A 14,052-nucleotide genomic window follows, 5' to 3' on the forward strand; every position below is an offset into this window, starting at 1 on the left:
CTTATTTGTACTAGTTCTTAAACTTTGAATTAAACTTTAACCGTAGAACTGATATGGTTATGTTCCAAAAATAATGTAAGTTCTTAAATTTTGTTTGTAAACATATCAAAACCTATTAACTATATTAAGTTGTGGAGTAAATGTTGTGTAGTATGTCAATTTGATTCTTATCAACCACATGTAATTTTTTTAGTATTTTATTTCTGGTTAATGTACAATAATCTTATTTGGGGCATTTGCCCTAATTTTGCTAATTTATTTGCAATGTTGAGAAGGAACATGAAATAGTTGGCTAAGTTGCAAGCCATTTGGATTTTTCTTCTACCGATTTAGCAAAGAGAGTAATATTTGGTTATTGTAGTGATATAAACAATGAGATGGGAAAATGTTTCATCTAAGTAAGCTGAACAATTACCGAGTAACATGACCTGAAAAATGTGTCATATATATCTTTTATCAGTTCAGAGAGTCATACTGCAACTCATGTTAGTTTTAGAGTTAAAGAAATCACATACAAGATTTTCATGAGTCAATCTTTGTATATAAAAATAAAATAACGTTTGCTAGTGTACATTCTTGATCCCAGCACTGAGTTTTCTTTGGTTGTCTGGCTGAGTGTCACTAAAACTCGAGAACGGTGGGAGCAATTTGACTAATTTTGGTTTTGAAATATTTGTAGAAGTCCAAGGAAAGTTTAAAAGGTGAGAAACATTGGTAAAATTTCTCACAATTTTTAAGCAATTATAATATTTTCATAACGTAATCCAAAGTCAACTGTTAACTGATTCTAAACAGCTATTGACATTTTCAGTTGAGGTTCACTAAAGTGGCAGAAACAATTGTTTACATTTAAATTTTAGAAAATGTTGAAAAATTACACAGTGTTTTATCAGTAGTAGAGTGTTTTTACAGATTGCAAAAACAAAGTAACTATCTAATTTTTATTTTAGATTGCACGAGTGATGAATAAACCATCAAATGCATTGAAAATAATATTTCAACAGTGTTCTAAAACCAGGGTTTAAGCTGAGATGAAAAATATTTGAGAAAAAATGCTACAAGTTCTTAAGACTTTTTAGCAAAAATGTTTGCCTTGTAGACTTATTAATAGTATTGGTATTCCGTGAAGATTACAATAATACTTATCGAAAAACAGTCTGGATTTCTATAGTACTTTAGCCTCCAGAACCAATATTTATATTAGTAAATATACCATTGATAAAATATTTAAAACCTCAATAATTAAACGATTAAATGAAGAGGTTTTTATTAAAAACAATATTGTTAGGAAATAAAATTTCGAATTTATTGCAAAACTATACAAAAACCGGTCTTTTCTCAGTTTAAAATACAAAATAAACTGTTGAATTGTTATGTTTTATAAAACAAGTAACTTTTAACATAAGTTTACCTTTAAAAAACTAATTAGGCCCTACCAACATCATTCAAACTCCTGCCTTCTTTGTTTTGTAAATACCAATGTTTAATCCTCAGTGAAATGGACCTTTCTACTAGTTCCTTCAACAGATATCATTAACAAATTGCTTAGATTTGTTATGCTTAACCTTTCACGAATGTCTAAAATTTCAAAATAAAATCTGACTATAAAATAACCTCAAATCCTCAGTTCTAGTTACAGACGCCAAGACAAGAAGTTTAGAAGTATCAGCCACGGCGCTTTAGTATCAGTATCAGAACCGCTTTTATAGCAACAAGCATGGGGGTTCTTTGGATATTACTCTCACATCAAAAAGTACAGATAACCTGTTTTGAACATTGACCACAAACTAATTAGTTGAGCAAAAATCATGGTAGATAAATCAAAATGTAGCTTGTTGGCTAAAAATAAATATAATTGTTTACAAACATTGAATTTAGATTTTATTTTGGTAAAAACAAAAAATGATAACTGTTTTGGCGCTTTTCAATAACAATACAAAACAGTATGTTTGCATGCATGTTTTTGTAGTGTTGCTACAATTTTGAACATTCATAACCAGGAAAACTTGTCATCCTATTAAGACCAAAGTTTTAAACAAGATATGTACAATAGTATTAACTTAGAGATTGTAGTTATAAATTTTTGAATTATATGGCTAAAAGTTGTTGTTGAATCAGTTGTTTGTAAACCATTTTAACTTTTATTCTCAGCCGGGTTGGGTTAGAAAAAAATCGGCATTAGTCACGTTATTGAGTTTATAGTCATTATTTTTTAAGGAAATTTATTTTTGTAAACATAAATTTAAACTATAGTTTTTAAATCTAAGTTGGATTCCAAAACTATCGTATGTGTTTTTTTTCTTGGTTTGTGCAACAATATAAACTCAACTGTCGAACTGTATATAAGTTAGAGTGGAAGTGTATTTAATCAATCATATCTGACTCTTTTGGACCGCAGTAACTTGTCAGTTGTACGTGTTATATATTGTCTATATCGGGACATAAAAGCAAACTATCACTATGGCAGTTGAAAAATCTTAGACAGAAAGTAAATGAAAAGAGCTGAAAGTAGACGCTTTTTAATAAAAGTTGGTTTTTGTTGGAATATATTTTTTTTATTGGGGCACAAGTCAAACTCAACTGTAGCACTTAAAATACTTTGGATAGAAAATTAATCTGAACAGATGGAAGTTGACACTTTTTACCAAATTAGGTTTTTGGGATTTATATTTATATATTTATTCATACAACAAAACCTAAAATAGAACTAGTCAAAATTGTATTTACGTTTTGAATCTCAATCATGGATACTGAAATAATATGTACCTGATGTTAAAAAAAAACTTAAGGGCTCCATCATTATACATCATAAATGCTTTCATTAAGAAAGCTATGGCCTTTGATTTTGAAAATTTTGTGTGAAGTCGTGGGAACTGCTTGTACACATTAAAATACTATTTTTAAAACTTTTGCACTTTGTATTTAGAATATATATTTTAAAATTTTTTCACAAATCAAAGTGATTTTTATACAAACTTATTTTAATATATTTTTATTTATTATTGTTTCCATTTAAAAATTAAGCGATGTACTCTATTGTGTTTCTTACTTTTATTCAACTTAAAGTATCTTTAATTGTTTGACTGTGGACAGTTGGACAGCCTGACGCAGCAGGATCTGGCATCTCGGCTGACAATGAACTGTGTTTACTCGTGTGTGGAACCACAGAAACTCAGCTACATTGAGTCGGTGACCATCATCGATGTGTTCGATGAGTATGCGCTTTCCAGCCCAGTGCGTGAGGAGATATACAAGTTCTACCCCAACGCCAAGCTTGCCCATCTCAAGAGTGGTGGAAACTTCCCTTACCTCAGCCGCAGCGATGAAATCAATCTTCACCTGCAGGTAACGCTTATCACCAAGTGACTTCAGATTATCATGATGATACTTTGAAACACCAAAATATAGGCAACTGCCTATTAGTCCTTTTAGTGCTGGATAATAACAAAGTTTATCTGAAAAATGCCAGAGGTTTCTTTCAAGGTCAGTTGAAAAATGCCATGCCTATTTCAGCGATATTGTAACATTTTACTAAACACCCATAAAATAACAACTTTTTAGATAGGTTCTCAATTTTAAAAAAAATTACAGATACATTGTTTAAATTTAAAATACATCAAACATACATGCACTGCTAATGTATTATATAAAAAAACATTATGGTATTTACCAAAACAATTTTTAACATTTTTTCAGTTTTGTATGCAAAATAGTGCAAAAAAAATATTTCCTAAAAAAATGTGATATTACTATGTACAATTAAAATTATAAACAAACACAAAAAATAAGTTTGTTATCCACAAAACTGTAAAGGTAACACTACTGTTTATGTAAATACATGTTTACTTTTCCTCCTAGGCCTAAACTTATGAGATATCTAAACCAAATTTATAAAATACACAGGATATAACTGAGTTCTGAATAAGTGAACACTTGAATTGAAAAGTATATATTTAAAAATAAAACTGTTAAGTACAATTAAAAATAATTAACAAATCTTATAAATGTAAATTAATTTTAAAAATTAAAATATTTATACACAGTACTGTATGTATTTTTCAGTTTCACATGAGAAATAGCACTTTTAAAAACTAAAACTATAAAACATTATATAAATTGAAAGAAAAAATTAAACTAAATACAAACATAAAAAAATTGTGATTAATATTTTAAAAACTGTAAAAAATATGTTATTCTTAGAAAGCTACATTTTTACCTTTTCGTGTTTTACACTAAATTTAAACTAAACATCTCATCTTAAAACATTTCTAGGAATATATTTTTTGTTTGTAATGTGGATCATTATGATTGTTGATATACCAATATATATATATATAAATTTATACTATGTACAAAAAATACTTTGGTAGAATTTTTAGTGAGAACGTCATATTTATATACATATATGTATATACCTACTATATATATAGTATATATAAGAATGCATTTTACAGTAGTTTTTGCAATGTCCATGTATTCAGCCCAGAAGTAGGTGAGAGCTTTCAAAGATGGACAGGAAAATGTCCATGATAAACCACAATATGGTCAGCCATTAGGGATCACGGATGATTTAGTCTGGTAGAATCTTCTCATCAAAGGGAGAAAATACATCACAATGAACAGAAAGTTCACTGCCAGAGTCATAGTCATGGTTTACTAGTTCACTTTCTAACAACTTTCTTATATTACTAGCTCGATCTAAAAAGTCGCTATCCGTTTCAAACGCACATAATGTTGGTAAACATCAACATATAAAATAAATTAAACTTGCTAAAATACAAATTTGACACCTCTAACGTAGGCCTGCATAGATTAAGAAACGTAAACATTATGAAATATAACACTATTTATACCACTTGACTAAATAATAACTTCAAATAACTAACATGCTTGTAACATAAAAGGTTAACAAACTACCAATATGTAAACTACAGGAAGGCAATTATGACAATACAAATTAAATATGATCTTCTTCTTTCCAACTTACATAAAAGTACCAAACTTCTTACTAATCGATACTTGATTTATGCACTATCGAAAGCTGCCATTACTTTTAACAAAAAGTATTATAGTAACTATATAAAGTGGCTTTTTTGTGGAAATGTTACGTTAGACTCACACTGCAGCAATGGTCACCAGTACCTAGGTAAATCACCAATGTTCTTCTTTGGTCTAAAACCTCAAAATGAATTGTTGCATATTTAAATGTACACTATATATACTACACACTCCTACAATACCTGACTAGTTAAAGTGCACATTGTCAACACACAGCCCCACTGAGTATTGCGGGTGAGGATGATTATACTTGTTGCCAATTAATATGGACTGCTGGGGCTAAAAATGTTATATTGCAATACCTGACTAGTTAAAGTGCGCATTGTCAACACACACAGCCCCACTGAGTATTGCGGGTGAGGATGATTATACTTGTTGCCAATTAATATGGACTGCTGGGGCTAAAAATGTTATATTGCAATACCTGACTAGTTAAAGTGCACATTGTCAACACACAGCCCCACTGAGTATTGCGGGTGAGGATGATTATACTTGTTGCCAATTAATATGGACTGCTGGGGCTAAAAATGTTATATTGCAATACCTGACTAGTTAAAGTGCACATTGTCAACACACAGTCCCACTGAGTATTGCGGGTGAGGATGATTATACTTGTTGCCAATTAATATGGACTGCTGGGGCTAAAAATGTTATATTGCAATACCTGACTAGTTAAAGTGCACATTGTCAACACACAGCCCCACTGAGTATTGCGGGTGAGGATGATTATACTTGTTGCCAATTAATATGGACTGCTGGGGCTAAAAATGTTATATTGCAATACCTGACTAGTTAAAGTGCACATTGTCAACACACAGCCCCACTGAGTATTGCGGGTGAGGATGATTATACTTGTTGCCAATTAATATGGACTGCTGGGGCTAAAAATGTTATATTGCAATACCTGACTAGTTAAAGTGCACATTGTCAACACACAGCCCCACTGAGTATTGCGGGTGAGGATGATTATACTTGTTGCCAATTAATATGGACTGCTGGGGCTAAAAATGTTATATTGCAATACCTGACTAGTTAAAGTGCACATTGTCAACACACAGCCCCACTGAGTATTGCGGGTGAGGATGATTATACTTGTTGCCAATTAATATGGACTGCTGGGGCTAAAAATGTTATATTGCAATACCTGACTAGTTAAAGTGCACATTGTCAACACACAGCCCCACTGAGTATTGCGGGTGAGGATGATTATACTTGTTGCCAATTAATATGGACTGCTGGGGCTAAAAATGTTATATTGCAATACCTGACTAGTTAAAGTGCACATTGTCAACACACAGCCCCACTGAGTATTGCGGGTGAGGATGATTATACTTGTTGCCAATTAATATGGACTGCTGGGGCTAAAATGTTATATTGCAATACCTGACTAGTTAAAGTGCGCATTGTCAACACACAGCCCCACTGAGTATTGCGGGTGAGGATGATTATACTTGTTGCCAATTAATATGGACTGCTGGGGCTAAAAATGTTATATTGCAATACCTGACTAGTTAAAGTGCGCATTGTCAACACACAGCCCCACTGAGTATTGCGGTGATTATACTTGTTGCCAATTAATATGGACTGCTGGGGCTAAAAATGTTATATTGCAATACCTGACTAGTTAAAGTGCGCATTGTCAACACACAGCCCCACTGAGTATTGCGGGTGAGGATGATTATACTTGTTGCCAATTAATATGGACTGCTGGGGCTAAAAATGTTATATTGCAATACCTGACTAGTTAAAGTGCACATTGTCAACACACAGCCCCACTGAGTATTGCGGGTGAGGATGATTATACTTGTTGCCAATTAATATGGACTGCTGGGGCTAAAAATGTTATATTGCAATACCTGACTAGTTAAAGTACTCAATTTATAAACAAATTCCTCTAATTGTGTTTCTTAGAAATATTAATATTATGTTTCTTTATATATGTCCATTTGGCCATCTAAAGAAACATTATTAAACCTTGTGTAGAGTAATACAATGAGCACTGACTATTGAAATTTCAAAAACTACTGAAAGAAACTAAAGTTGTTGTAAATAGATATACCTGTTATTTCTGGAGTAAAGGGAACTTCCATTTTATCTTTGGAGTATATTTCAAACTAAAAGAGTGAGAACTTGAATCTTTACTCTTTGAGTACCTTTACTTTTGTAGTGTATATAAAAGCGTATCGTTATATACTATGTTTAATGCAGTGTGTAGAAAAAAAGAGATCAGAAGTGTCTGGTTTTACCATTGCTTTGTGGTTTTGTTTTAGATCCACCTTAGGAAATTTGAAGGAACACCCCTGAGTGCAATAGAAAATGGGTATAAACAAAATGAAAACGAAGATGAGAAATTACCTGAAGGATGACAGATAAAATGATAAGACTTCACAAGTTGCCTTTCAGAGGATATATAAATTGTGGTCTTGAAACATTCCTCGTTATTCTTGTGATGATGCAAAAAATGCCTTTTAGGTGTAATACCGAGTAGCTTATGCATAAACATAAGTTATGTTTAAACAGTGAAACTATTTTTTATATCAGATTTATATTTGTATATTATTATACTTATTGTTAAGATGCTTTGTTAGTATATTATTGTTTTTATTCACAGGGTGCGTAATCCTCTAGTCGTAGTAAACATTTTACTATATTACAAGAGTGGTTCAATAAGTCCTTAGAAAATCATAGAGATGGCACTCATAGGATTGAAAAAAAATTGTTTCTAAGCAGCATTATTAATTATAAAGCTGTCAAAATTTCAGCTCAATCCATAGCATAGGTGACAATTGAAGTGAACAACTTTAGTTTGTTTATAATAATAGAGAAAAGTGAGTTTCAAGGGGTGATGAAACACTTTAAAACTGTAGTCCTAAAAGGAACTTTGTGCCTTCCTTACACCTCTACCTTACACCTTACCTTAGGCTCTTAAATGCTAAAGCTTTTCCAAAAGTTTATTAGATTTGAGGGCTCTTGATCTCTAATCTCCTTGGAGCTTAAAAAGTAGGCCCCTACGAATTTTCTCCTGGTTTTGCATATGGCAGGACAATTAAGTCATTTTTGCTCTGCTGACTTCTGCTTCGCCGCATTTGAAACGCTTTTAATGCAGAAAAAAATCTAATCTGAGTTGCACATCTGCTCCTGTGTTTGCAACAGTTTACAATTGAGTAAATGAGTTTAAATGTGGCCATTCGTCTACAAATAAAACATCGATCGGGACGACCAGTTAAAGTGTCTACTCATGAAATGATTGAAAAAATCTGAGAAATGATTTTGAGTGATTAGTGAAATAAAGTGCTCAAAATAGTTGAGTTTACAGGGATATCACAAGGTGCAGTCGCTTCAGTTCTGCATAAAAAGTTGTTATATTTCTGCAAGATGGGTGCCATGTTTGCTAACCGAGGACAATAAGAAAAATCGTGTGGTTGACTCTGAGGCTATTTTGGCAATCCAACAGTTTTTTTTTTTTTTTCATCGATACATTTCTGTCCATGAAACATGTATTCACTTCTACACTCCAGAGGCAAAAAGACATTCACAACAGTGGACTTTTGAAGGTGAACGTGTGCCGAAGAAGGCAAATACAGGGAAATCGGCAACGTGATGACTACAATCTTCTGGGATGCACAGTGTATCATTTTCATCGACTACCTGGAAAATGGCTAGACGATAAGCGGGGTGTAGTGTTCATCTCTGTTGGACAAGTTCTTTGTCGGTGTGTGTCAAAGAAAAACGCCCACATTTGAAGATTAAAATATATTCTTTCACCAGAATAATGCGCATGTGCATACATGCAAGGTTTTAGCAGCAAAAATAGCTGAATTGAAGTTCAGAAGGTGGTAACATCCACCATATTTGCCAGATTTGGCCCCAATGACGCTTACTGTTTCCGAATTTGAAAAAAAAATAGCTTGGCGGACAACAGTTTACTTCAAACGCTGGTTGATATAGGTTATTATTAGCAACGTTGCTCAATATAGGTTATTGAGCAAACAAGTGCTTATTTTGAAGAACTTCCGAAATCGTATTTTTTGGATAGCTTAAAAAATTTGGAAAAAGATTGAAAAAGTGTATAGAGCTGAAAGGAGATAATGTTAAGATACAAAAAATTATTTGTCAAAAAACTAGTTTTTCTCCCTTTTTAAGGACTTGTTGAACGATCCTTACAGTTGTTCAACATTATACTCGTTACTGTTGTATGTTGACAGTATAATTTTACGTTTACTACAATTTATGCTAAATATTGGAATGTTTCCTTATTTAAAAAAATCTTATCTCATAGGTTTAAATGCAGCTATAAGAATAGTATAATTTCATGTTTTATCTATTCTTTCAGGTAGCCTGTTCATAAAATACTAGCAGTATAAACAAGAAAGAAACGTACCAATATATATTTTTATAAACAATAACAATTCTATACCAAAGTTATTTTTATTCACTGTGTTTACAATTTTGGCTTCTTTGAATAAAAAAATACTGGAGATGGCTTTTGGGAAACTAAAATGTACCTTTAAGTAAGAAGAAAATTAACCCAAAAAAAAATCAAAAGGTAACATATTATTTTTATGATAAAACATATTTTATAGTTGCATATTTCTTATAAATAAAATTTATCCACTGTTTTTTTAAACCACATATACTGACTCATATATTACATTTTTTGTTATTTTCAGAAGCTATATTTGTTTACATATGATCTTTTGCAAATTACTAATGTCAAGTTTCCACAGTATATACCAGCTAGGTTTATTTTGCTACTTCAAATAAAATACGTTAATAAATAAACATTACAAGTTTTGGACCCTCCGACTGATAATAAGAAACTTCCAGAATGATAACACTGGTTTTTGTCTTTGCGTAGCATATTTTTTCAAACATATGCTAAATGCTAAGTACTGTAATAAGTGTTATATATACATTTTTTTATTGGAAACCAGAGAAAAATGTAAAATAATAAAAATATGCACTTACTAGAATATGGTTTTTTTTACTTGTACACAAATTGAAAAATGTGTATTATAACAGCTGCATAGTCTGTCAGCTAAATGCTGTGCAGCCTTTGGCTCGATATCAGCTGACAAGTAATATTACGAATATAAACTAAATCAAGTTAATTGGTGTTTATGTGTAAAGGATTCGAATGGTGCAAGTTATGTCTTTATAACTTAAATGGTTTCTGCGTTATAATAGTGGAAAGAACGTCTGGACCGTCGGTCATCAGTCGGAGGGTTAAAACTTTGCATGATAACTTGAGTCCTTTAAGAATTACATCAGAGAATAAAGCCATATCTAAAGAGTGATTGGAAATAAGCTGCTTAAGTTTAGTATCAAGCATGTGACATGGCCTTAATACTATTTCAAGTTTTAAGGATCCAGCAGGTCCTTCTTAAAATCGTTTTTTCCTTTTGTCCAATAACTTTTGATTGAAAGGTTCTAGAGACTTGAAACATGCGTAATGGGTTCTCTTAGGTGTAAGGATGAATTTTGGATCAAAATGTAAAAGAGCAGCAAATTTAGAGTCCAGGAAAGTTATAACTTACAGTTTTGATTATTTTAATCCTAACATGTTTTAAGCTGTGATGAAAATGTTCTTATAAACAATGCTACAAGCTCTTAGATTCTTTAGCTTAAAATATTTGTCCAGTGGCACTTACTGCATTAGTGTTCAGTGGTTATTCCAATAATACTTTCCAATACTTTACCTTCCAGAACCAATATTTACTGGAAATAAAAGTAGTTGTTAAAATGTTTACAACCTCAATAATTAAAAGATGAGATTCTTGTGAGATGATCGATTAAAAACAGTTTAGTTACAAAATAGTATTTTTAATTTATTGTGAAATTGTACATACAAAATGAAGTGATTTTTTTATAAAACAAATAACTTTTAACATCAGTTTATCATTAAAAAACTAATTAGGTGCAAGCTTAATATCCAACCTTAATAAATCTGTAGCCTTCTTTTTATGTGAACACCTATGTTTAAATGTCATTGAAATGAATTTCTTAATGACCCTTAAATTGATTATACTTAACCTTTTAAAGTCTGACTATAACATAACCCAAAAACAATCCCCATTACTAGTTACAGATGCCAAGACAAGAAATAGAAGCGTGTCAGCCATGGTGCACCAGCACTGATGTTATACCAACAAAGCAAGGCAATTCGTTAGACACTACTCTTACATTGTTCAATGGCCCACTACTGTCATTGACTGCAAGAGGAAGCCGTAATAAATTAAATATTATTTTAATACATTTAACCATTTCCCATCATCTTTTCTCATACAGGCTTTGGCCCTCTCATGGCAGGTTTAACAATAAATTATTCATTTTCAAATTTGCAGTTTAGTAGTAAAGAGCCAAACCCGGTACTTTTACATTCTTCCAGACATAAAACTTGCTTATTGTTTGTAAATCATTTGCTTTATATGTCTAGCCGCAGAAATAAACAAGCTTAATATTTATAGTAACTCCCATACTCTTATTAGTTAAGGTTCAAACTCGGGTATCTATATTTTTTTAATTTCAAACCAGACATTTCATCAGGCGGCGGAGTGTCTAAAATTTTATCTTACAGTATCATTGAATAAAACAGTATTTTTAACTTATTTTCTAAATGCGGTATACTTCTCGGAGGTCATTGTTCTTTCTCGCTTTCCTTATGATTTTGCGAGAGCTTTTCTAAACACCGTCACATTTTCGCAAAATTCGTCAAATGTGATCGAAGCTTAAACCCTGCCTGACAGTTTGAAACAGTATGCAAGGAATCTGTAACATGTTTGACACTTATGTATAATAGGTAATCCATTCTTTCCTAAAGGATCATATGCATTTAAAATTTAAAAAATATATATAATTTTTGTAATACTAAAAAGGGAGGATAATTTACCAAAGCTAAAGGGCAATAACTTTTTTGAGAGTAGCTAGCTAAGGTTGTCAAGGAAAGGATTCTCATGGCATTAACTTCACCAGAAAACAATTCCCAATAACAGCTTTGAGACCTAGGCTGTAAGAGTTAAAATAATTGCTTAGGTACCCAGACCGAGCATTATAAAATAGTGTCACAATAAATACATATCCAGGGCCATACTTATAGCTTCATGCCATGCTTGGATTTGCTATTGACTCCTTCATTTACCGCACAAACACAAGTTACAGATAAAGGCGGCTAAGAAGGCACTTGCGCCATAGTCACTGGGAAGGAGCGGTAAATAGCAAAACAATGCTATCCCATAATAATTGATCTTGGCCAGCTGTTTTAACGAACATGCTGATTGTTTTGACAGAGAGTATTACTATTTTAGTATTGATAGGCCAAGAGCCTTCTTAGCTGCATTGATCTAGGTTTGTTATTTTTAGAAAAGTAGGAGCGGAATAGACATTACAGACAGCATCTTGAAGGTTTTTGGTTTGGTTATAAATCAGTTTCAGGCCCGGTTAACTTACATACAGTGGCCATTCCAAGGTTTTTCCTTCTTCTTTGGCTGTGGGTGCTAGTTAGGTACTACACCACAAGCATTAATTGGCTGAGGGTTTATACTGCAGTATTAATATCAAAATATCAGCTGTCATATGGTTATTCATGTTCTTTGGTTATCCAATAGTACTTTTGTCTCCCAAGCTGCATTTTGTTAAATACTTATGAGTGTTACACAGCACAGTTAGTATATGTAAGCTTTAGGATTCCAAACAAGTACTGCTTTATCTGTGTGACTGATTGGGGCAAGTGCCACCAGGAGTCATATTTTATGACGTTAATCAAAAAATAATCATGCTTTTATACGTTATGGATCAAATTGTTTAAATACTTTATTTTTAGGTATAACTTTTATTTACTCTTACTGTTACCTTAAGGCAAGCTTAATGTTTTGTAAGTTTTTATAAAAATGTGATACTATTACTTGAGTCGCCCATTTCCAAAACTCGTTATGTCCGCTGGAGTAAATTTTACAGGATACCTAAAAAAACTTGTATTTATCTTCCTAAGAGAGATATAATTATGATTTTTTTTGTGAACATGTGACTTAGCATTCTGATTTCATTATTATAACACCTGGAAATCACAGATCAATTGTTTTTTTTTAAAATAATCACATTAAGTTGGACATAGTGAGTTTTGGAACTGTAGTTGGGATTTAACGAGTTTTGGAACTGTCCCTCGTAGTAAATTTAATAGAACAGCAGGGATTTTTGAATGATGAAAACAACATTTTTACATTTTTGTTTATTGTATGAAAACTTTACATTACCTTAAAAAAAAACTAAGTCTAAAATTTTACATGAAATATTTTAGTAAATTAATATTAAAAATTAAATTTACACGTGAAGGTCATCATCAACAGGGATTTCATCATTGTCATCTTTCAGGTTCGGGTATGTCATTGATTGTTTCTTGAGTCTGGATCAGAGATTGATAGAACTGTAAGTTCTCCATCATATTCCACTGTGAACCAAAATGGGAGGTCAGAAGAGATTTGATGTCCTTTAGTTTAGCTTCTTTTAGTTTAACGCCTTTTTCAATGACTTCAGGATTAGTTTCCCGCCACGATTTTCCTTTTTTACAAATAGTCCTGGGCAGTCCAATATTAAAATTGTAGTCTACTTCTCCCTGAACAGTGACAGTCGAAGGAGTTCTTTGGAGTATTAACCTTTTACTTGGCTGGAATCTAAAGTGCCATGCTCCAGGTTTCTTTACTGTGTCTATTACAGCATTTTTCCAGTCAAGAACTGGCACGTCTTCTCCTAACCTAAACACTGTGGCCACCTCCGCAAAACATGCCGAAGTATTTCTTCTGGGTTTAGTATGGTTGCCTTGGCTTGAGCTTTCTTTTCTATTCTTCCGAATACTCTGTCAGGTGGTATGTATGAATGCCCTACTATGGGAAATAAAATAATAACTTGCGTAACAGCAGGTGGTGCATCTTTCAGAAGCCATGTACATAGCCATACCTACTAATGTGGTATTCTTATTTTGGCCTCCACAACCATCAGCCA

The 14,052-nt window shown here is 32.3% G+C and overlaps 1 protein-coding gene across 1 annotated transcript in view; it reads left to right on the top strand.

Annotated features, from left to right (window-relative positions):
* The window catches only part of LOC124354813 (maspardin-like), a 39,949-nt gene extending 26,988 nt beyond the window's left edge, over positions 1 to 12,961 (top strand). Inside the window, exons 6-7 of the mRNA XM_046805541.1 lie at positions 3,094 to 3,345; positions 7,329 to 12,961. Coding sequence (XP_046661497.1) covers positions 3,094 to 3,345; positions 7,329 to 7,424 — 348 coding nt within the window. The 3' untranslated portion in view covers positions 7,425 to 12,961. The remainder of the gene's footprint in view (positions 1 to 3,093; positions 3,346 to 7,328) is intronic.
* Positions 12,962 to 14,052: the final 1,091 nt, after the last annotated feature.

Source organism: Homalodisca vitripennis, chromosome 2 (genome assembly GCF_021130785.1).
Source record: "Homalodisca vitripennis isolate AUS2020 chromosome 2, UT_GWSS_2.1, whole genome shotgun sequence".
Taxonomy (NCBI): Eukaryota; Metazoa; Arthropoda; class Insecta; order Hemiptera; family Cicadellidae; genus Homalodisca; species Homalodisca vitripennis.